This window comes from Glandiceps talaboti, chromosome 1 (genome assembly GCF_964340395.1).
Source record: "Glandiceps talaboti chromosome 1, keGlaTala1.1, whole genome shotgun sequence".
In the NCBI taxonomy this organism is placed as follows: domain Eukaryota; kingdom Metazoa; phylum Hemichordata; class Enteropneusta; family Spengelidae; genus Glandiceps; species Glandiceps talaboti.
Window position 1 is genome coordinate 33,329,841 of NC_135549.1, and position 24,991 is coordinate 33,354,831.

At 35.1% G+C, this 24,991-nt stretch overlaps 1 protein-coding gene across 2 annotated transcripts in view; it reads right to left on the reverse strand.

Moving 5' to 3' along the window:
* The window catches only part of LOC144445130 (potassium voltage-gated channel protein Shal-like), a 101,611-nt gene that overhangs the window by 36,190 nt on the left and 40,430 nt on the right, over window positions 1-24,991 (reverse strand). The window contains exons 2-4 of one of the 2 annotated variants that reach the window (XM_078134709.1): window positions 20,831-20,993; window positions 4,958-5,047; window positions 884-931 (exon numbers count right to left, since the gene is read on the reverse strand). In XM_078134709.1, coding sequence (XP_077990835.1) covers window positions 884-931; window positions 4,958-5,047; window positions 20,831-20,993 — 301 coding nt within the window. The remainder of the gene's footprint in view (window positions 1-883; window positions 932-4,957; window positions 5,048-20,830; window positions 20,994-24,991) is intronic. The other variant, XM_078134778.1, reaches the window with a different exon arrangement.

The window sequence follows — 24,991 nt, forward strand, 5'->3', positions numbered from 1 at the left end:
TCCTTGACATATAAAGTACAATCTGACACAAACATTCCTACTTACAACTTTTGTTAAGAATGCCCTCTTAATATTAAAGAACTACAGCATCTCCTTGAAAAATATATATGTATCAAAGCTGAAACTTTGCGAAAATGAAATCCCAAAAATCATGGTTTCTGCAGTTGTACTGTACACGATAACATTATTGGCTTACTGGTATTCCAGTTGACTGTTATTGTGCAATCAGTTAGAGGACACTACAATGTAGATGTATGTATAAAAGTGCATCTATATCTATACTGGTTCATCACCCTAGTTAGTCACTACATGTTTACAGTTAACTTCATTTAATAGTTTACTACAATTTGTCACACGACATGTACAAACAGATATACACTAACAATGTAGACAACACAAAACTTACAGCATTTGTCCAAGTGGTTGATGATAATCAATACAATGTACAATACCCATACATGCAGTGTACACAATGTATGCTGGTATACAATGTAGGTGTTATGACTATTTCAACCCAATGGAAAGTACCAAGACTTTTAACATAACAATTACACTCACAAGACCATAGCCAAAGTTAGAACCCCACAACAAAATCATGTTGAAAATGTACAAGTCTAACAAGTTGTCATTGTATTAGTAGAACTTGAGATCTTTCTTTGAAATATTAACAGCATATATCCTAACAAAAGTTGACCTTTTCAAGCAATATGCCACTATGGTACTTGTTGTACCCATGCTGTGCCAGTGTACATGCCTATCATTGGTCAATGAATCAAATAGATTTTGTTTTGTACAGTTCTTGGCTTCAGCATGGTTTACATAGCATGATGCATATACCATACATTAATGTACGGAGCTCATTGTTAAATAGTATAAGTATTACCTTATGGTATTCTTCTGCTGATAAATGGCCTTTATTAGTTGAACATAACTGGAAGATATAGGGCTAGACATGTATCATCATAGTCACAAATTTAGGATCAAGTGACAAAATCAAAGATTTGATATCTCAAGGCACTTTTAATTAGATTTGACAAGATCCATGTATTTGTCACTGTCACAGTGGTAGTTAAACAAAATATTTAAATTACACTACTTGACAATGTTGGTGTGCACTTGGTTAAAGGGTGATAATCAACTTACAACAGTGACTATATGAAAACAGTGAAATATGGTGAAACTATACAAATTATGTTCACTATTGAAGAAATTCTAGATTCACTTACAATTTTCATACAATGTACTATAGTATGTTTGGAATATTTCTGTACCAGTTTTAACCCTTAGAATACCACACAATCATTACACACTACCATGGGAATGATGAAGATGCTGAGGCTACACATGAATTACCATAGCAACATGGGTGCTGGGGATATATGAGATTTTATCATTTGGATCACATTGAAGTATCATTCTAAGGGCTACAGTGCATACATGTACAGTGCATAGCATTCTAAGGGTTATTATGTATACTACAATGTACATTCTAAGCGTTATTATGTATACTACATTCTAAGGGTTATTATGTATACTATTATGGCATTCTAAGGATAATTATGTATACTACATTCTAAGGATAATTATGTATACTACATTCTAAGGATAATTATGTATACTACATTCTAAGGGTTATTATGTATACTACATTCTAAGGGGTATTATGTATACTACATTCTAAGGGTTATTATGTATACTACATTCTAAGGGTTATTGTGTATACTACATTCTAAGGGTTATTATGTATACTACATTCTAAGGGTTATTATGTATACTACATTCTAAGGGGTATTTTGTATACTACATTCTAAGGGTTATTATATACATTGTATACTACATTCTAAGGGTTATTATGTATACTACATTCTAAGGGGTATTATATACATTGTATACTACATTCTAAGGGGTATTATGAATACTATATGGCATTCTAAGGGTTATTATGTATACTACATTCTAAGGGTTATTGTGTATACTACATTCTAAGGGTTATTATGTATACTACATTCTAAGGGTTATTGTGTACATTGTATACTACATTCTAAGGGTTATTATGTATACTACATTCTAAGGGGTATTTTGTATACTACATTCTAAGGGTTATTACATACATTGTATACTACATTCTAAGGGGTATTATGTATACTATATGGCATTCTAAGGGTTATTGTGTATACGACATTCTAAGGGTTATTGTGTATACTACATTCTAAGGGGTATTATGAATACTATATGGCATTCTAAGGGTTATTATGTATACTATATTCTAAGGGTTATTGTGTATACTACATTCTAAGGGTTATTATGTATACTACATTCTAAGGGTTATTGTGTATACTACATTCTAAGGGTTATTACATACATTGTATACTACATTCTAAGGGGTATTATGAATACTATATGGCATTCTAAGGATTATTATAATAATAAGTATATATATATATATATATATATATATATATATATATATATATATATATATATATATATATATATATATATATATATATATATATATATATATATATATATAAAAGGGTTGTATACAGTACATGACATTCTAAGGGTTATAACAGTTCATGACATTCTAAGGGTAATATACAGTGGATGGCATTCTAAAGGTTATATATGGCACGTGGCATACTAAGTGTTATATACAGTATAAGGCATTCAAAGGGTTATATAAAGTACATGACATTCTAAGGGTTGCATACAGTACATGGCATTTTAAGGGTTGTATACAACACATGGCATTCTAAGGGTCATATATAGTACATAGCATTCTAAAGGTTATATACAGTGTATGGCATTCTAAGGGTTATATACAGTACATGACATTCTAAGGGTTATATACAGTACATGACATTCTAAGGGTTATATACAGTGTATGACATTCTAAGGGTTATATACAGTACATGACATTCTAAGGGTTATATACAACCGATGGCATTCTAAGGGTTGTATACAATGCATGTAAATGGTATTCTAAAGGATGTATACAGTACATGGCATTCTAAGGGTTATATACAATTACATAGCATTCCAATGGTTGTATACAGTACATGGCATCCAAGGGTTGCATACAGCACATGGCATTTTAAGGGTTGTATACAATACATGGCATTCTAAGGGTCATATATTGTACATAGCATTCTAAAGGTTATATACAGTGTATGGCATTCTAAGGGTTATATACAGTACATGACATTCTAAGGGTTATATACAGTACATGACATTCTAAGGATTATATACAACCGATGGCATTCTAAGGGTTGTATACAATGCATGTAAATGGTATTCTAAAAGTTGTATACAGTACATGGCATTCTAAGGGTTATATACAATTACATAGTATTCCAATGGTTGTATACAGTACATGGCATCCAAGGGTTGCATACAGCACATGGCATTCTAAGGGTTGTATACAGTACATGGCATTCTAAGGGTTGTATACAGTACATGGCATTCTAAGGGTTGTATACAGTACATGGCATCCAAGGGTTGCATACAGCACGTGGCATTCTAAGGGTTGTATACAGTACATGGCATTCTAAGGGGTATATACAGTGCATGGCATTCTAAGGATTGTATACATTGCATGGCATTCTAAGGGTTGTGTACACTATATGGTATTCTAAGGGTTACATATGGTACATGGCATCTAAGGGTTGTTTACAGTGCAAGGCATTCTAAGGGTTATATACAGTACATGACATTCTAAGGGTTGTATACACTACGTGGCATTCTAAGTGTTATACAGTACATGACATTCTAAGGGTTGTATACACTACATGGCATTCTAAGTGTTATACAGTACATGACATTCTAAGGGTTTTATACACTACGTGGCATTCTAAGTGTTATACAGTACATGACATTCTAAGGGTTGTATACACTACATGGCATTCTAAGGGTTACATAGGATACATGGTATTCTATTAGGGTTGTATGCAGTGTATGGCATTCTAAGGGTTGTATATACAATGTAGTACATGGCATTCTTAGGGTTATTTACAGAACATGGCATTCTAAGGGTTGTATACAGTACAAGGCTTTCTAAGGGTTATATACAGTACATGGCATTCTTAAGGTTCTATACAGTGTATGGCATTCTAAGGGTTATATACAGTACATGGCATTCTTAAGGTTCTATACAGTGCATGGCATTCTAAGGGTTATATACAGTACATGGCATTCTTAAGGTTCTATACAGTGCATGGCATTCTAAGGGTTGTATATAGTACATGGTATTCTTCGGGTTATTTACAGTACATGGCATTCTAAGGGTTGTATACAGTACATGGCATTCTAAGGGTTGTATACAGTACATGGCATTCTAAGGGTTGTATACAGTACATGGCATTCTAAGGGTTGTATACAGTACATGGCATTCTAAGGGTTGTATACAGTACATGGCATTCTAAGGGTTGTATACAGTACATGGCATTCTAAGGGTTGTATACAGTACATGGCATTCTAAGGGTTGTATACAGTACATGGCATTCTAAGGGTTATATACAGGCCTTTTACTATCAGAGTATGTTATACAATGATACTTAGCTAACAGTTAATTCAAGAAGGCACTGTCTCCCCTCCCTCTAACATACCTATTAGACTAATGAACTCCAAGGATGGAGAACATTAACAAGATTTTTGCAGTGAACTCATTGAAATATAAAGGATAACCTAGGTACTGTTACAAGAGTTAATACATTTGTCTGCTTTCAAGTAACTGTGGATGTACTTTTGTAGCTACTAAATACACCACAAACAAAGGTTGAATTTGTACACACACCAAACAACACCACAAAGACTTTATGTCATGATCAAAACATTTATCCTAATTTCATCAGAATTCCCCTTACTAAATGTCCTTACATAATCCTCCTTACTATTACTACATGTACACTACATCTTGTTTGATTAGGTTTAGATAATGACAAACAATGTTACCTACCTGTAATATACTCTCTGCTGCTTTCTTCTTTGCTACAAATGCCGTTCCACTTGCATGCTTGGCTATCTGGATTTTAGCTAGTCTTGCTTTCTGCAATACAAACACAGTAACAATATATTTAGTATTCTCAATGTGTCATTGATCAGCCAAGGAAAATGAGAGTGATCTAAGGAGCCTTCTCCCTATAAGTTCACTATGAGCGTGTTTTTGCTAGTTCAGAATGTTCTAAATTAGAAGTATCTAAATCCACATCTACATGTATCATGTAAATGTTGGGCAAAAATAAAAAACTGTTTGTTTCCAATAACATGACTTCAGAAGATATGGTACATATAGGTAGGTCAGAATTTGATTTATTGATTTATCAACTTCTTTAGTTATTTATTTGCAGATAATACTGTAGACTGTCGACAGTCTAATAATACTGATCAAAATCAACTTACAGTCTTAAAAGACATGGAATGTGATTTTTAAGAAGTTGATTGAAGATACTTTGGCAAAATTTCCACGGAAATAGAAGTAAAATATCCCCATTTTACCTTGAAAAAATACCGCCAATGGCACTGTAGCACAACTGTACACTTTTTAAAAAATGTTTATCCATATGCTAGTCCACGCTAACAATAGGTATTCATTTGCTGAATGACTATCCAGTTGCCTATCCAACCATGTTGCTATCTTTACGATATATATGCTATCATTTGGCTGTTGCTATGGGTGTGGTCATGTTGTTAGATATATTTGTGTACATTTGTGTATGTTTTTGTTCACTTGTGTATGAATTCCTGATATTATCTTTGCAATATATGTGATCATTTGGCTGTTGCTATGGGTGTGGTCTTGTTGCTAAGCATATTTACTGCATTTTTTGGATGTTTATTCAATTGTGTATAAATCCCCATTGTTATCTTTGCAATATATGTGATCATTTGGCTGTTGCTATGGGCGTGGTCTTGTTGCTAGGTACATTTGCATACATTTTTGAATGTTTATTCATTTGTCTTTCTATTTCTGTTATCTTTGCAATATATGTGATTATTTGGCTGTTGCTATGGGCGTGGTCTTGTTGGTAAGCAAATTTACATACATTTTTTGAATGTTTATTCAATTGTCTATTAAACCCTGTAGTTATCCTTTGTGAAATACACCACCGTTTGGCTGTTGCTATGGGCATGGTCATGGTTGCTAGGGTATTTGCATAAATTTTTTGAATGTTTACTCATTTGCCTACCAGGTTGTTATTTAACCAAAATATACTGCCATTTGGTTGTTGCTAAGAGCGTGGTCATGGTTCCTAGGGCCAATTTTGTCAAAATGTTTTGAAGAAAATCTGCAGAATAACACTTTCAGAAACATCTCACCAAGTTTCAGACTCATTGACCAAGTACTTTTTGAGATAAAAATTTTTGACCAAAAATGAACATTCTTACACCTAATTTGCATATCACTCATGGAATCATTGTATGCTTAATATTTCTTTGTCCATACATCCCTAGATGCATTCCCATTAAATTTCAGCCCAATCTGCTCAGTTTTGGAATTATAGATTTTTAACCAAAGAGACACATTTTTAGCCCTAATTTGCATATTACTGATGGAATCACCATGCCATGAACAAATCTTACTTTATACCCCTTTAAGAATGTTCCTTCAAAATTTTGCACCAATCTGCCTAGTAGTTTCTGAGTTTAAGTTTTTTGACCAAAAATCACATTTTTTGACACAAATCACACACCTGTGATGCGATCATTTTGATTTGAACAATTTCCCAACTAGACCCCAAGGTAATGGACCCACCAAATATCATGGCAATCGGTTCAGCAGTTTTTGACTGTAAGTTGTTTACACACACACACACACACACACACACACACACACACACACACACACACACACACACACACACACACACACACTGACAGACTGACAGACAGACACCATATCACGCCTATACATGTAACATTACTGAAACCCTTATTGGTTCAGTTGGGTTTTCAGTATACGTGTAATTAGCCATTAATATTTAGTCGTCTTAAGTCGTACAGCTAGGAATATAACCCTAAATTTCTCTCTTTCTTCACCTTGAAAACATTTGTCAAGGACAAAGGTCATGGTCTCATAAGAAAGCTCATCATTATAATATGACAATAGGCACTTGAAGGGTGACCATAGACTCTTGGAGATAACAGGCAAAATGTGCTTTTTATCACAAATGTGGCTGTGATTTTGCTATACAGGTAAAGGTTACAGAATTAAGTGACTTGCAATTGCCTCACATGGTCAAACCCCATTAGTCATGATTAAAAATAGTATCACTTGACATGTTTGATTCGATCCAAATTTGACTATTTGTCCTTGAAGAAGGACATGATTGGTTCATCACCAGTGTGTAGGTCTGGTTTAGTGCACTTACGGCACTTACAGACAAGCTTCAAAACTGTAACTTCATCAATGCTTCCCTTCATTTGTGCTTTAGGATTTCTGGTTGCGGTATCATCATTGTAATGTTTGAAAGTTGATTTCTTTGCAAATTTCTGGACATGTCCTTTTGGAGTTGCCCCCTTTCCATGTACTTCCATTAGTCATATCAGATGTTTACACTCACTGTTGCAATGTGTAGCAAGGCCTAAAAATATATTATTAATTGTTTTAAGTTCCCATTACCCAACCCCACCTAGTTTTTCACTGCCAACCCTAAACTTCTTTTATGTACTCGAGAAAAAAATAATGAAATTGCAAAAATAGTGAAGCCTCACGAGAAATAGTGGATGCAGAAACTGACATTCAACTTAAAAAGACAATATAAAACTGCTCTTCCAATCTGCAACGGCTATACATCTGAAGGAAGAAATAAACAACACAGAGACCATTTGGAAAACAATGAATTGAAATATTCCCGTATACCTTTGTATGATCCATAGATGTAGCAAGTTTCATTGAATTCGGTGCAGCCGTTCTGCAAGTGTCGCCCCAGTTATAAAATCATTAATTATGCCTGTCTTTTCCTAGTTTGCACGCACATTACATGTGTTTCAGAAATACAAATCTTTACATGTACATGTACACGTGACATTCTTCTGCACTCCGTATACACATACACAGCTTGCACTTCCAAAATGTCACAGGAAAACATTTATAATAGCTCGCGAAGCGGCAGCAAAGCTGACGTGTAGCGGCTCAATGACTAGTACGCATGCGCGTCGTATATACTATGCGAAAAAAATTGGTGGTTCTCCCAAGGATGCATTGCAGCGCACAGTGACGCCGCATGCGCCTTCCATATACTACCTGCATTCTCCACGCGCTACCATATCATCGTATAGCTTAGGCGACATAACATCACCATGCATTGCAATATTGTAACAGTAGGCCTGTTGGCATGATTATCGTAACATTGTAACGAGTATCGGGGCATCACTGTACCTCAAGGAGAAATTGTTATACTATGTGAAGATAATTTGTCAATAACATGAAGTGTCCAAAATAGAAAGTGTATTAATCCCTTCTGACAAGTTCATAGTGACGAGTAGAACAATTTAGATTAACTTCTTTTATAAACTATCTATGAAGATTACCATTACGAAACCTCCACGTTCAATTTTGTCCCAAAGTGCAATGTAAGTGAAGCATTGATTGTGAAACAGCCAAGCATTTACATGACATGTTCTGTAACTAGTGTGGTAGCTAGGTAATACATGTATATGTATGTAGTAGTTATGTTTGAACTATATAAGTAATATTAAAGAATTTATGTAAGAAACTGGGACAAGAACAAATATTTACATGTACCACATTTCAGACAAAGTTATATGCCATTGTAGAAAAGGATTTTTTTCTTCTATCACATTCCAAAACACAATGACCCCCTATCCACAATTTTCAAAACAGCATGACCCCCTACTGCCAATTTCAAAAACAGAGTGACCCCTACAAATCCCCCCCCCCCCCCGGCCGAAGAAACTGACCGGTCCCTAATTGCCAAAGTTCTTTAATTATGCAAATGAGCAATTAATTCACAGCACTTAATTTCTGTAAGAACTATTACATCTCTGTATGATCAATATCTGTGGCAAGTTTCATCACATTTGATAAAGCCATTCTGGATGCATAACCAGAACCAGTTATCAAACACTAGAACCAGTTACAAACATTCATTGATTATTAATTATGCAAATTAGCCCTTAATCAACTTGACACAAGTTAACGACTTTTAGTGCTTCTATATCTTTGTATGATCTGTAGATACGGGAGGTAAGAAAAAATGTACCTACTCCACCTATTCTAAAATTGAGCATAATCGGAACCACACCATTTTTTTTATTAGGCCCAATCTACCAATTAATGCAAAGCTGATAAACTCTGATACGACAGTTATGATGATAGGAAATCGGCAAAAACAGTGAGAGGAAACAATAGTTATGATGGTACTATTTAAACTTTATTTGAAATATAGAGAAAATATGAAAACTATATTAGAAATCCAGAAAATAGCGAGAACAAATTAAATATTCATCCTTTACCCAGTTGGCCAACCTGGGTGAAAGAGGTCGAAAATTTGCTCTCACTGGCTATTTTAAATGATGTATGGGAAAATCAAGAGGTTATACATTGTATATGATTCGGTCGTAAAAAACAAAGTGACATACTTGTTACCTTTGTGCTAGGTTTGGTTGAATTTGTTGGTGCATGCCCGAGATATGAGGGTGAACACACGCACATGGATGGACAGATTGACAGACGGACGGAAGGAACCCAACATATACATGTAAGCCCCCTCCTGGCAGTGCCTGTTGGGGGCCAACCAGTAAATCTAGTGAATTATGCTACAGATAAATGTAGTAAACCAATAAATCTGCAGAAAAGTGTAGTAAACAATTTGTAATGATTAAACTGAATGACATTGTAGACTTATAACATATCCATTCTTAGACAGTGTCACTTGCATCTGTTTTGGTAATTTTCTTCATGTATTCATTTACATGTAAAATCTCCATATGTACATGTACTAATCAGCTGATCAATAGATACATGCATAATTGCCAAAGCTTTTAAACAATCAATGACGACTTACCTACCCCTATTAATGAATACAGGCATATTATAATTTACAAGTCAATCAATTTCACAAAAAGTAGTTTTATGTATCACATTAAAGAAATTAATGAATACATTGTTATCATCATCCTTACATCTCCTGTGAGTACATGTATTTACTTTTAAAGTTTAAGGATGAGATGCAGGTTTGTTAGTTATTTTGGTCTCTTCTTTTTTTGCCCCTTATCAAGCTTCATGGTATGTTCCATCATTTGGTTAAAAGATTTTTTGAAAATCGTTTATATTTTCCACCAATAAATTTGAAAGGAAAAAATGACATGAACTCTAACGCGATGTGTGTTTTATATGGTTTCATTCCAGAATATTTATGTCCAATGATTTGCATACATAAAGAAGAGTGTATTTTACATATGCAAATGAGACATAGCTAGTAGGCCTCTGTGCAATGACTAACGTGACATGATCTCTCAGCTGTGTTGTTGTACAAAACCAATCAAACTCGGTAAATTTGGTTATAACCAATAAAAAGCAAGAAATATCTCCTTGCATGTAAAGAACCAATTTCAACCCGGACTTATGCACGTTGATTTTAATCCCGGACTCTGACCAGTGCATCGACTAAAACGTTACAGTACAGCCTACAGCCTTGTACCCAACAGCGATGTATTAGATGACGGTTTTCAAGTATCACGCATGTAAAAAACATACAAATCTCAAATATCTAACAGTATTGCAGGCTAATTGTTTTAGCCGATCGAAAAATTTGATGTTTACATTAATAAAACGATTTAACTTTCATGTTGGTGGATTTTAACAACATCATCTGCACATACTATGGTACATTTTGTATATTATTAGGGTGAAGGTCATATAAATTGTGGCAACCACACTTAAACGATCAACTTATCACGGCTCGATCCCTTCATGAACTTTCGAGACACCGAGTCACATGTACTGTAGTAGTTATGTACGTAGCGTTGTTTATTTCTGTGTACAATGACACTGTCTAAACGTAAACAGCAAGCCCATCAAGAATTTGGCATCGAGCAATTCTCAAGGCTATTAAAGTTATAAAACCAAGATTTTGAAGGTACAAGTAGTTTCAATAAATGAGGTAATGTCTACTACGACTCTGAGTATCATAAAACGTCACTCAAAGTCATGCATGGCTGTCCTAGACTGGAAGAAAAACTGTTGACGTGAGTTTGTCAAGTACCATTATTTATATGGCCCCCAGATTTGTCAGACACAGAAAAATTCCTTAATATAATGAACAGTAAAAATGAGAATATAATTAAAGAAGTGGCTATATACACATACACATGCTTCAAACTTAGAGAGCGGTACACTGTCAGCTGCCTCGAAAAAATAAATACATAAATATTTTAAACATGAGTCGTTTTTGACACCTGCTAAGGTGTATTTTCTTTGTTTTTCTCTGTATTGTTATTGTAAGGTTATTTTCCTTCTTTATTGTGAATAGATCTGATGTCCAGATTTGGATAAAGAAACAATAAAGAATTATTATTATACCGTAGTTTTGTAAAACTCACTTACAATTTGTATATAATTCCCAATGCTGTACGGTGTCATGATGAGGTTTCAGGGAAAAGGTTCACTTTTTTTTATCATGTGTTTTCAACACTGAAAACACCAACAACAACTGAGTAGCAATGCCTAACACAGGAGCAGGAATATGGCTTCAAATCAGAACGTAGTCCATATTTGAGTCAGACCACTATAGGGGATTCTTTTAGTCTGAACCCATATCGAGAATGGTATGCATACTAATTAAAAGATTATGTAAAGTCTCCACCCCATTGACGACTAATTAATGAGGCGACACCTTTATTGCAGGAAATAAACACGTTTCACTGTGTATCTCCTTTCATCACGTTCCAAAGCCGTCCCAAAATACCACATTCCCTGTGTCTGTAGCAAATACTACAACACAACCAAATGGCAAGGTTAAATAAAGGAATTGCAAGTCACAAGAAACAGCTGTTGAAGTGTCTGTCGAATTTGAGAGGTTTTGTAGAACAGAAAGGGTCTAATTATGCAAATTTGCCACTTTCTCATCCTCTATATTTAGTACATATTATGAAGTTCAAAACTATTTAGCTTGGCATCAGACTGTCCCAGGTGTCTCAAATTTGCAGACACTACTCGGAGACACTATACCAAAAAAAGGTTCCTCCGGATAGTGAAAATTTTGAGGGAACAGAGAGATATCGCGTCAACAAGTGTGAAAGATGTTAATTTATGCAAAAAATACAAAAATACAACTTTTGATGATTATTACACGACATTGAGAGAAAAACTAAGCAAACATTTTTTAGTTTATGTACTCAAGTTTCATTTACAGTTGAAAAAATGACTCTATTTGACTATTTGATAAAGTTAAATAATTTTAAGTGAAAATCGACAAAAGATGCATTTTTTTGGTAAAAATCAGTAATATGCTTGAAAATGTAAAAAATCACCACAGAAACCACAACTTCAAATATACATGAAACATATAGCGTATTTATCTTGTCTTTATTGTGAAATATTATGAAGGAAAAGTGAGTCAAGGAACCTGCATCTCATCATTAAAGACAGCCTACTATTCACCAAATATTTCCTAAATGACTGGAATCAAGTAACAATTGATTAAATTATAAACCTAAAGTTTAAGAATTTCTTCCACTTATCCTACTAGATACTGATAGTATCTTTAAATTATCTTCACATTGCTGTTCTATGTTTAATGGACACAATGTGCGGTCAAACTAATATCTTATAAACATGTACACCTGATAATGAAACCTCATCTGTGCAGTTAAATAGTTACAAATCAATTAAAACTGTACAAAATGTACATGTGACTGTGAAAGACCATATTCTCTGATAATACTTGATAATATGAAATATAAGTTGAAACTGAGAATTGGGACCAATTGTATTTCATTACATTTCATTTCAATGACTTTCTTTTGGAATGAAGGTTCCCTGTACATCAAAGTTGGCTAGTAAACATCACAGGGAGACTGCTTAATTTTCAGTGGTGTCTGACTGATAAGATGGAATCTGACTGACTAGAGAGTGTCTGTTTCATTTTAGATGGTGTCTGACAAACTGAGATAGATGGTGTCTGACTGACTTAAGATGGTTTTTTACATGAATGAAGATCTAGTCTGACTGACTCAAGATGGCGTTTGATTGACTACGATGCCATTATCATGTGGCATAACTTAAATAATGTCTTAGACTGCAAAAAATCCCATTTACAAGTGGCTATCATACAATGCAACAGTGTGTGGTCCCTGGTATTATAAATTGATGAGAACACATAATTTAGTAGCTACATGTTTGATAAGAACAGTATCATCTATAGTTGTATACCATGCAAGTCTACTTACAATGTAAATGCTGTACTGGTTTCTCATGTAGTATTCTTATTTGTCTTTTCAATTCACACAGTTCACTTCATTGAATATTGACATAACCTTACCATTGAAAGTAATCACCTAATTTCTTGTACTTCCAGGCACCTAACATCTACATGTATGTTTAAAATTAAAGGGCTATACTTTATTCCCAACTCATCACATTTAAGATTTTGCCTTAAGATGTACACTGAATGCCAAGGCTCCCATAAAGTGTAATAAACAGAAAGATGTAAACTAAATACCTCCCATAAGGTGTAATAAACAGGTGGTCAGAATATAATTACGACACTGACACCTTATTTAATCATGCAAATTGATCATTAGTTTGAATGATTAAAAATCAAATGAGCAATGTTGATGTTTAGATAAATTATCATTTTCAGACAGATTGACAATTCAAGAAAGATGTCATTATACAAGTACAGATCTATGTAAATTAGACTAACATATGTCACAAATTTTGCTACAAATATGGCTACCCACCATTTAGTATACAATGTAGAGATTATATGGGTGCCGAAAATAATGCTTATATATTTTTCTTCTTCTATACAACATAATAAAAGAAATTGGCAACATACATTTACATGTATAGATACCACAAAGTGTCTGTGATACACAAGAAATAGCTTGATTTTGACAATTTACCCTGAAGGTCAAGGACAATGATCAAGTTCTGAAAAGAAAGCTTGCAATTATGGGATAGAAACTTGCATGGAGTCTCTACATGTATGTTTTACAGTTTATGAGTTAAGCAGTACATATTGATTTTTAACTACAAATATGGCTGCAATTCTGTCAAATTTGCATTTGGCACGAGGCAAAGTGATGTGCATAATGTCCCATGATATGTCACCTGTTGTTTTTCAAAATTTGTACCATACCACGCACACTCTCTGGTAGTATGTGTAGCATAATAAAGATTGAACTGAAAAGATGAATATTACAGATGCATGGATATGCACAGAGGGATGGACAGTCTGCCCACTATGAAATATGACTTTCAAGAACCAAAAGTTCAGGAAAATACTTTGAATGACAGCTGCAATGATATTCCCCTTTAAGATACTTACAGTACCCAATAGCCAATAGCCAATAGCCAAGACTTTGATATCTGCTGCCAGGTGTGGGGTACAATTTAAGGCTACATAACAATGTGTTGATGGATGTTACACTGGTTTGGTGTACAGACAATCAATTGAAATGTATATCATTCCAGCTGGCCATGGAATCTTAAGTGCTGGAAATATAACTTTGTATTCTGTCATGTGATATACAAATGTAAAAAAAAAAAAGAGGGTACAACTTTGTATGATTACAGAGAGTATTAAATGTATCTTGTACATCTAACCTTATCAGCCCTAATGGTGGGTGACAGACAATGACAAATATGGTATCATGTACTTGTTTATCCTTTCAGGTCTTGATTGATACTGCTTCATACATACATTCTGGTTCATTTCCTTGATTGAAAATTGTGAGAAGTGAGATTGGATAGTGTCCAAAAAAAGACCATGTTGAAATTAGATGGAAGCGTTACAGAGTCTGTTGGATTTAATCAAAAGGTGTTAAAAACTAAGTGGAGAAACTTATAATCAAAGAACTTATACACCTTCAGAGGAGCTGAGGTGATAATAAGAAATAGTTGGTCTTGTAGCTCATCCACACCTGACCTTTGATCTAGGTGCTTTGTCGAAGTGCTCTTTGAAAGGAATGATGTTAGTGGCCAGATGACAATTTATCTACTGATTGCAGGTAGAAACTACATGCATTGAGACACTGAGGTCAGTGCATTAGTAATACCAGATGTAAACTGAATGCCTACCGTAAGGAGGTAGTACATCATATTTTATCATCAGCACACATATCAACTTATATGACATTTCAAAGATGAATTGTTAAGATACAGGACACAAGCATTTTGTTATCAGCAATGTGTGCACTAAATTGTATGAAATTCAAAGCATGCATTAAGATATTGGCTATACAATCAAAATCATTAATTATGCAAATGACTTATTAAACTGTACTTTAAAAATACTGATAATGGCATAATTGTAGTACAACTGTACAGTTTTTAAAAATTCATAGGTGTTCATTTGCTGAATGGTTATCCAGTTGCCTATCCAACCCTGTTATCTTTGCAATATACGCAATCGTTTGGCTGTTGCTATGGGTGTGGTCATATTGCTAGACATATCTGCATACATTTTTTGAATATCTATTCATTTGTCTATTAATCCATGTTGTTATCTTTGTAATATATGTGATCATTTGGCTGTTGCTACGGGCGTGTTCATGGTTGCGAGGGATATTTGCATACATTTTTTGAATGTTTACTCACTTGCCTACCAGATGTTGTTGTTGTTTAACCAAAATATACTGCCATTTCGTTGTTGCTAAGGGTGTTGTCATGGTTGCTAAGGCCAATTGTGTCAAAAGGTTTTGAAGAATAACACTTCTAGAAACATTTCACCAAGGTTAATTCTCATTGACCAAGTACTTTTTGAGATACAAGTTCTTGACAAAAATTCACATTTTTCCACCTAACTTGCATATTACTGATGAAATCATTATTTGCTTAATGTTTCTTCATCTATATACCCCCATGTGCATCAACATTAAATTTCCACCCAATCTGCTCGTAGACTTGGAATTAAAGATTATTGACCAAACAGACACATTTTTACATGTAGCCCTAATTCACGTATCGCTGATGGGATCATGTCGTGAACAATGCTTAATCTAAACACCCCTAAGAATATTCCCACCAAATTTCAGACCAATCTCCTCGGTAGTTTTAGAGTTTAAGTTTTTGACCAAAAATCACATTTTTTTAACAAATCACACACCAGAGGTTGGTTCATTTTGAACAATTTCCCAACTAGACACCACAGGTAATATAACCACCAAATATCAAAGCAATGGGTCTTGCAGTTTTTGACTTTAAGTTGTTTACACACACACACATGCATGCATGTACGCACGCACGCACGCACACACGCATGCACGCACACACGCACACACACACAGAGACACTTTGCCATGCTTATAGCACTACTGAACCAAAGAAGTTCATTTGTGCTAAAAAAAATTGAAGTTTTCATATATTGCCTAATTACCAACAATCACTAATTATGCAAATGACTCATTAAATGAAAAACTACATCTTTGTGCAAAATCAGATGTGCACTTTGTTATTGTTGATAACGTACAAATATATGAAATTTGAAGCTTGATAAATGACTCATCAAATTCAAAATAAAGCCAATGGTGTTGTGCACAGCTGATACTGGAATTCAATTCTTTTTGTATGTGGATCTGCCATATACATGAAGATGCACTTACGAGAATTTAAATTTTGATCAAAACTCAGTAATAATACAAATCTATGAACTGTACAACTTTTCATCAACAGTTCTTCATTTAGGTCACCCACATTCCCACAAAAATTCCGACAAACTGGCCTACAGATTTAAAATTTTAGCATTTTGGGATGGTCTAGAAGGGTGGTACACCCTCACACACACACCTCCCCAACCCCCACCCACCTTTCTGGCTGATGGCCAGAAGCAAAATCATACATTTATTTGGAATATGAAGCTAACACTTTTTACCTGCTCTTGGATGCTGAATAGAGAAAAATAAAACTCTATGACAACATTTCATTTCATCGTTTATTCTACTTTATTTGTATATATTTTCTGCAGGAAGCTGTATTCACAAAGGTCAATATTTACAGATCACTGAATAATTTCAGTGACTCCAATTCAGATCTGCTTCTCATTCATCTATTTGCATTAACGTCTATACAGGAATTGTAGCGTTCATTTCTCGTTATATAAAAATCTGCTCAAAACCAAAATGAACGGTGCAATTTTCGCAGCTAACTTACTCACGTTACTGAGCCGCTAACTTCATAGTAAGTGACATGTTTGCCAACCAATTTAAGCCATGAGGGTAGATATTGACCCTTGTGCACAGCAGCCATGTTGACTGCTATATCATGTGATGTGGTATACGTTGAGCTATACCAATCAAGAAATGATATACGTTGTACATACATCAGGTCGTGTTTGGCATGCATGCTGTGCTGGTATCTAGACATAGACAGTGTATCGCCAAAAGTAGCAAAGTGTTTACAAACATAAGTTTCACTTTAATACATCAAACCCAATTAATACAGAAGTAAAATCATTTGTGTGAGCTTGCACTGATTTATGTTTCATTCTTGATGCTTGGGGTATAAGGTTACACAAAACATGAAATTTGACTGCAAGAGTAGACAGAGGCCTGGTACAATAAGCCATTTTCCATCTCACGGCAGATCTCACGAGATCCCATGAGACCCCAATCAGTGCATAACAACCACGTTAAGGTGGTCAAGCTGAAGTGTCAAATGCTTAGCAACACCATTATTCTCAACGCCATCATACGTATTGTGAAAGATCAAGGGAAGCACGCTTTAAAAGCATGTACATGTATGAAGATAAGGTAAAATTGGAATACGGTCATCAGGAACTAGACTAATAATGTATGAAGATAAGGTAGGGTAAAATCAGAATACAGTTTTCAGGAACTAGACTATTATTTCCCGACCCGTCTTGATCATTTAGAACTGTTCAATTCTGAACTCGGGGACCAAAACGGGGCATTTGTTCTCTAACTTTGTAAGACTTTTAGCTTTCGTCCGTATTTGTCAACAATGGAAATGTCAACGGTACATAAACACTTATGGTGTATGTGTAGTAAGTAAGCTTACATAGTGTGTACACGACACTTTACATGCATAGCGTACTATTGAACTTGGTGACAGAAAATGCTTCCACAATGTACATGTGTGTGTACAATAATCAAAACTACTCAATTCTGCTTGTCATTAATTTCAATTCTCAAGATTGAAATATTATAGTCATCTAGTATGCTGTGTATTCCTGGAAATGACAGTCAAATCGGAAATGATGGTAGCCCTGTCCCCATGCGAATCAATTTCAAATCGAATCAATTCAGTTAAACCGGTTCGAATTCAGTTTATGTCCCGACACGAAATGTTAGAAATGGATTTAAATCGACTCAGTTTGGTGTACTGTCCCGGCACGTCAGATTTGATCCTGTTTAATTGATTCGATGACGTAGCCACAGTGCATCACTAGGACGACACGCAATCAACATGGAGGATATGAGTCATTGTCAAAGTTATCCGTCAAAGCAAGGGCTGCCAGAGCTCAATAGTTATTTGTCGCTTGATGAAGGGACATTTGGATGTTGACTGCTACTTTGTATATTATGGGTGAAGCAAGGCACCGATCGATTTGGGCCAAGCGACGTAATATTGACCCTAATTTTACCTAAATATGATTGAAGTTTAGGATGATCGAGAATAGCTGACAAGTGTATACAGACTTTGATCGATACTTGTACACCTTTGCCAACACCTTTGCCACCTCTTACTGCCAACAAGAAGCATAATTTGTTTGTTTTAGTTCGTAATAGGAAATGGGAACATGAACAATTTGTCCTATTGCAACGCTTACTATTTCACCCATTTACATCGTCATCGGTACGCAAACTAAACTAGCAAAAATTCATTCAAAGTTCAAAACATTTTATTATCTCTGCAAAACATTCTTTCAACGGGAAATTGTATTTACCAGTCATCGTACTTTTTATAGAATCTTCACGCTGTCTCTGTGTTTTTATTCGCTCCTTTCTGTATATTGACACTCAGTTATTAAAACAGGCACTGCACAATGATGGCGATGAGCATTGACCTTGACGGCTTTCACATGTTTCAAGTATCACATGAAAAAATGTACAAATTGCTGAATAATTATTTTTGACGATCAGTCTTTTTGTTTTCAATAAACGGATCTAATCATTATACCAGGCTGTCTTTGAGACTTGAGAGTTGACCTCAAATGCGTGACATCGCATCGGTAATTTCCGGATTGTCATTCGTGTAAGTTTCACGATGTCGGACCTATCCCAATGTGACATGCAGCGCCACAGACATAAACCCAAGAAATTGTAGGTACATGTAAGTAATTTTAGTAATGTAACAAGTAGAAAGTTGTGTCCAGGCCGTGGGGCTAAACATAATTAATGCCAATTCGTCAAATACTACGCGATCATATCTGGTTGTGACAACTACCGCCAAATGGAAAAGAAGTCTCTATCAATTTGAGAAATTTTGTGATCGGCAAATAGGTGATGAATCCATAATAAAATAAAAAGGTTTTTATAGCAATCAAGTGGTTGTTTTTGTCACTCTTTTACTGTTGAACATTCCATGCTCAGGCGATGACATCTCATGCTGGATAATACTTTACATACTCCAGTTGTGTTCCAAAGGCAAAGTGTAGATGTCAGCGTACAAAGCATGTAACTTGCAAAATTTAACCTGGAGGTCAGGATTCAAGTGTGCAGCTGTGGGTAATGGACAATGAACCGGTTCAAGTTAAATCGGTTCTAAGTTGGTTTTTCCTGTCCTAACTACGACAAGTTAAACCTGTTCCGAAAAGATTTACTTCAAACCGAATTGAAACCACCCCCTGAGGTAGTTTCGAACCGGTTCAGCTAAACCGATTTACAACCGATTTAAGGGCATTTGGGGACAGGAGAACTGAATTCGATTTGAATCGAAACAGGTTCAGAATTTATGTGGGGACAGGGCTGGTGTGACACTGTCACATATTTTTCTTTATAACTTGTTGTTGACATGACACGCCAAATTTTCTTAACATAATGATACATACATACATACATACATACATACATACATACATTGTACATATATACATACATATACATACATACATACATACACACACACACATACAAATGTACATTACAGACACCCACCTACTCATACATATTATACAGATGCACATACACAGACAGACATACAAACACACACACACAGACATACAATACAATTATGACAATATTTTCCTTGTATAGACACGTTAATATTGATATCAAATTACCATTCATAGGTATGTCACACTCACAGCAGTGTTTGTCAATATTTATACATTTTTGTTTGTTTCTATAAGCATAATCAATAGGGTACTTGCAATCCAGACCGAGCATGCTCAGATGCAAAGGACTATGGGATTATATGTGGTTATTGTAATAACTTATCTGGAGCTACCAATGAAAATACCTCCCACAATGGTCAGGGTAAATATGAATTGATTATTTCTGGTTACAAACAATGTAACATTATTGTTTACAATGCTAATTGATTAGTATTTATTATCACATTTCCCATGATGCAACATTCAACATGGCGGGTTTGCAAGTTCCCTATTAAGCCTGCGCCACCTGTTCTAGCACTCACCTTCATAAGTTAACAGTATAAGGATTCTACAAATATTATACTTACCTTTTGTGCTTTCCGTTTATCTGCTCTTTGATTTTGTTGGTATATTCGACTGAAGTTGGACACAATAACAGGAACTGGTAACGCTATCACTAGTACTCCACTAAGTGAACACACACCCCCTATAATTTTGCCCATGATTGTTTTTGGAGTCATATCACCATACCTACAATGAATTAAGAAAAAAAAGACCCAGTTAATTTAATTTGATCAAAATCAGACATATCAGTAGTCTACAACAGAGTACAGAGTAATCTTACATTCATCATGACATTATTAATCAGCATATTTTAGGTACATGTACATGTACTACTGCAACAGAAAATATAGCACCAATGGCATTTAGGACAACTGTATTTGGCTGTTGCTATGGGTGTGGTCTTCTTGCTAGGCTTATTTGCTTAGATTTTTGGAGCTGCATTCACATGTCTATATACTCATTCCTGTTATCTATGACATAAACACCATTTGGCTGCTGCTACATTTGTATGGCCATGGTCTTGTTGCTATGCATACTTGCATGTATACATTTATGGAATCTTTATTCACTTGCCTACCATTCCCAGTTTTCACCTTTTTAATACAAGTCAACATATGGCTGTTGATAATAGCGTGGTCTTGTTGCTAGGCATATTTGCATACATTCTTTGAATCTTTATTTGCTTGCCTACCTACATGCATCCTGTTGTTATCTTTGTAATATGCAACATCTACTGTTGCTAAGGGCACAGTCATGGTTGCTAGGGCCAGTTGAGTCAAAATGTTTTGAACCATAACTGCAGAATTACACCCCCAGAAACTTGTCCACCAAGTGTCAGCCCCATTCATCATGTAGTTTTCAAGATATACATGTTAGTTTTTGACCAATATTGAGATTTTTAGACCTAATTTGCATTTGATAATGTGAGGGTAGACACTAGAATGGTCTCATATGGACAAACATTTGGAGATACAATGTAGCAGGCAAAATATGCTTTTCTATCACAAATATAGCTGCCAATTTGCTATTATGGTCAAGGTCAAGAAATTAAGTGGCATGCATATACCTCACATAGTCAAACCAAAGTCTGATGATTAAAATATTATCACTTGGAAATGTTCAATTCAAAAAGCTATGAAGATAACCCAAATTTGTCTTTTTGACCTTGAAGAAGACTTTGAAGGTCTTAAAAGAAAGCTTACATTTAATAATATGGGTGTACAATGTAGGCACTTGAATGGAGTCACTATACCAATGTTTATTCACCTGCCTACCCATCCCTGTTGTTATAATTCTAAAAACAAGTCATTGAGAATGACATAGTCCCCTAGTCCCCGCTATGATTGGGTTTTAACCCTTTCACCACCGATTCCCTCAATTGAGGGAATGCGCTAGGGCGCCCACCGATTCCCTCAATTGAGGGAACGCCAGAGTTCATTCACCTACCTCGCCGTTATGCCGTTAAACGGCAGCTATTGCTGCAAAAATTGCTGCCATAACTAGTTCCACACATGCGTATTAGCCTTGTTTATCTACACTGCCATTTTGAAAGCATGACAGTGAACGATATCAGGAGTACGATCCAAATGACGAGCGATCGTAATTTTATGTGCGTTTTTCGCTCACAAAATCGAATTTCAACATGGCGGAAGTAATTAACGGCTCTCATAACATGGTGTACGATATAAATTATGTCACTATCTTTGGATATTTCGACAGAATTTGACTCGAAATACATCGTTGAATACAAGTATTTAGCTATGGGAACACATTGTACTTGTATGTAAGCATCAAATTCCCGCTAAGGCCGTGTGAGCTGCCGACGGCAGTTTATGGTTGAATTTTTGAATGTCGTTCAAATTTACGCAATCTTGTGACCGTGCCGACGCCCATGCTAACGTTCTAGGGGTAATTTTTGGCAATATCATGGATTATTTTGGTTTTATTTCTTTTTGTTACGGCTCAATAATGACTTGTATTTGTATTAGCTCACTGTGTAGAGGTCAGTGGAGGGAAACTTACGCTTGATGTTGGCGATTTTCCGATCGGATTTTTTACGTGCGTTTTTCAATGTAAAATTCAAATTTCAACATCGGCGAAGCAAAATCTGTCTCCCCTAACATCGTTTGCAATGTAAATAAAGGTGCTGTTCGTAGAAATTTCCACTCAATTTTACTATGAATACGATGTTTTATACAAGGAGATGGCTGAGTGAACTCGATGCAGTATATGGAAGGATCAGATTATCGCAACGCAACTTCAAAGTCCCGACTGCATATTTGCTTTTGTGGGTAAGCATGTCGGCAAAAAGCGTCACGTTGGCGTCCCGATTCGGACTCGTGTACTACCAACTTGTGGGCATTTTTTACTGATTTTGAGGATAAATTTGGTGATAATTTTTTGTTGTTCTGTCAAAAAATGATATATAATTACACAAACTGATTTTTCTGAAGGTATTGGGGCGACGACTTCAGATATTTTTTACCCTTCATTGCCGGTGCGGGGGCCGACTATTGCGTCGTAATCGGATTAGTAGGCCGTTAATTATTTTCGTTCAAATTTAATACGACTGAAAATAACATTTTCTGACAAATTTTCGCCGATTTTGACCATTTAGTCAGTATACAGAAGTTTTGTAAGAACATGAATGTTGGTATTTTGAATTTTGTTTGTAATATAAATATTTTGTTTATTTGTGATATGTCAATAAATAAACAACCAGTGTTTGTTTTATTAATATTTTGTTACTTTAATCCATATTTCGGTTGTGTGTGTGATATTTGAATGCATGTATTTGCAACTATGATGTAGAAAATTTATTTTCCATTCAAATGATACCTTATTTTTCAAAAATAAGCAACTCTAAGTATTTTTTATCAGTTTGATTACACCACACTCACTCTCACATTATGTCAGTGAGGGGGCTGGTGGACAACACACAATCCCATGAGGCAAGTGGTGGTGAAAGGGTTAAGGAACTGGCAGTTTATGTTGTCATTTTCTTGATATCACTACTCTGATCACGCAACAACACTTGTGAACCTAAAACAAACAGACTTAGATATTCAACCATGTTATGGCTTTGGACATGAAAACTGCACCAACAAAAACTATTTTGAGGATTTTCATTCTGGAGGCAATGAGGACAGCCAATAGAATTCTGAGAGAAAATTTACTAGATCCTTCTTAGATTCTCAGTTTTCTTGCTAATTTGCATCCAAATATCTAATAGAAATTTACTAGATTCTTACAAGATTCTTACTAGAGTCTGTTTTCTTGCTAATTTGCATACAAATATCTAATAGAAAATTCACTAGATTCTCACTAGATTCTTATTAGATCCTGTTTTCGCGCTAATTTGCATACGAATATCTAATAGAAAATTCACTAGATTCTCACTAGACTCTTATTAGATCCTGTTTTCTTGCTAATTTGCATACAAATACCTAGAAAATTTACTAGATTCTTACTAGATTCTTATTAGATCCTGTTTTCTCGCTAATTTGCATACAAATATCTAATAGAAAATTCAATAGATTCTTACTAGATTCTCATTGTTTTCTTGCTAATTTGCATACAAATATCTGATATCTGATAGGTTATTGAGATTCTTACTAGATTCTCACTAGATTCTGATCAGAATCTAGTGAGAGGTTTTTGTAAGGGAGCCCCTCTCCGGTGCCCATAGGTGGCTAATAAGAATAAAAGGGTTGGCTGCATCAATATTGTATTTATTGTAAGTTCTACTACAAAATGTATTCCACTACTTACATAGATTGACACTAAAGCTTCATTTCTAGTTCAATAAATTGTGGTAAACTTTCTTGGAAACAGCTTTCTGTATTTTGTTATATGTGACTATGAGTCAAAGTTTATCCCTCTATGCTGACCATAATATACAGGATGAAAACACTGTTATCCAGGATATTCAAGCAATAACAGAGTGGAAATTGGTTTCTTGGCCAGGAAAGGACTGAGAAGAGTACATTCACCTTAGCTGTGAGATTTTGTCAAAATCACTGGTCTGTATTAGCAAGAAATTGATTCTAAGCATTCTCAATTCCAAATGAATATCAAACATTTTCTTGTGCATAAATACATACATGACACATTTTAAGTACTTAATACATGTACATTGTATATGATATGTATATTGTACAGCCTTCAATTAAAACTACACATCC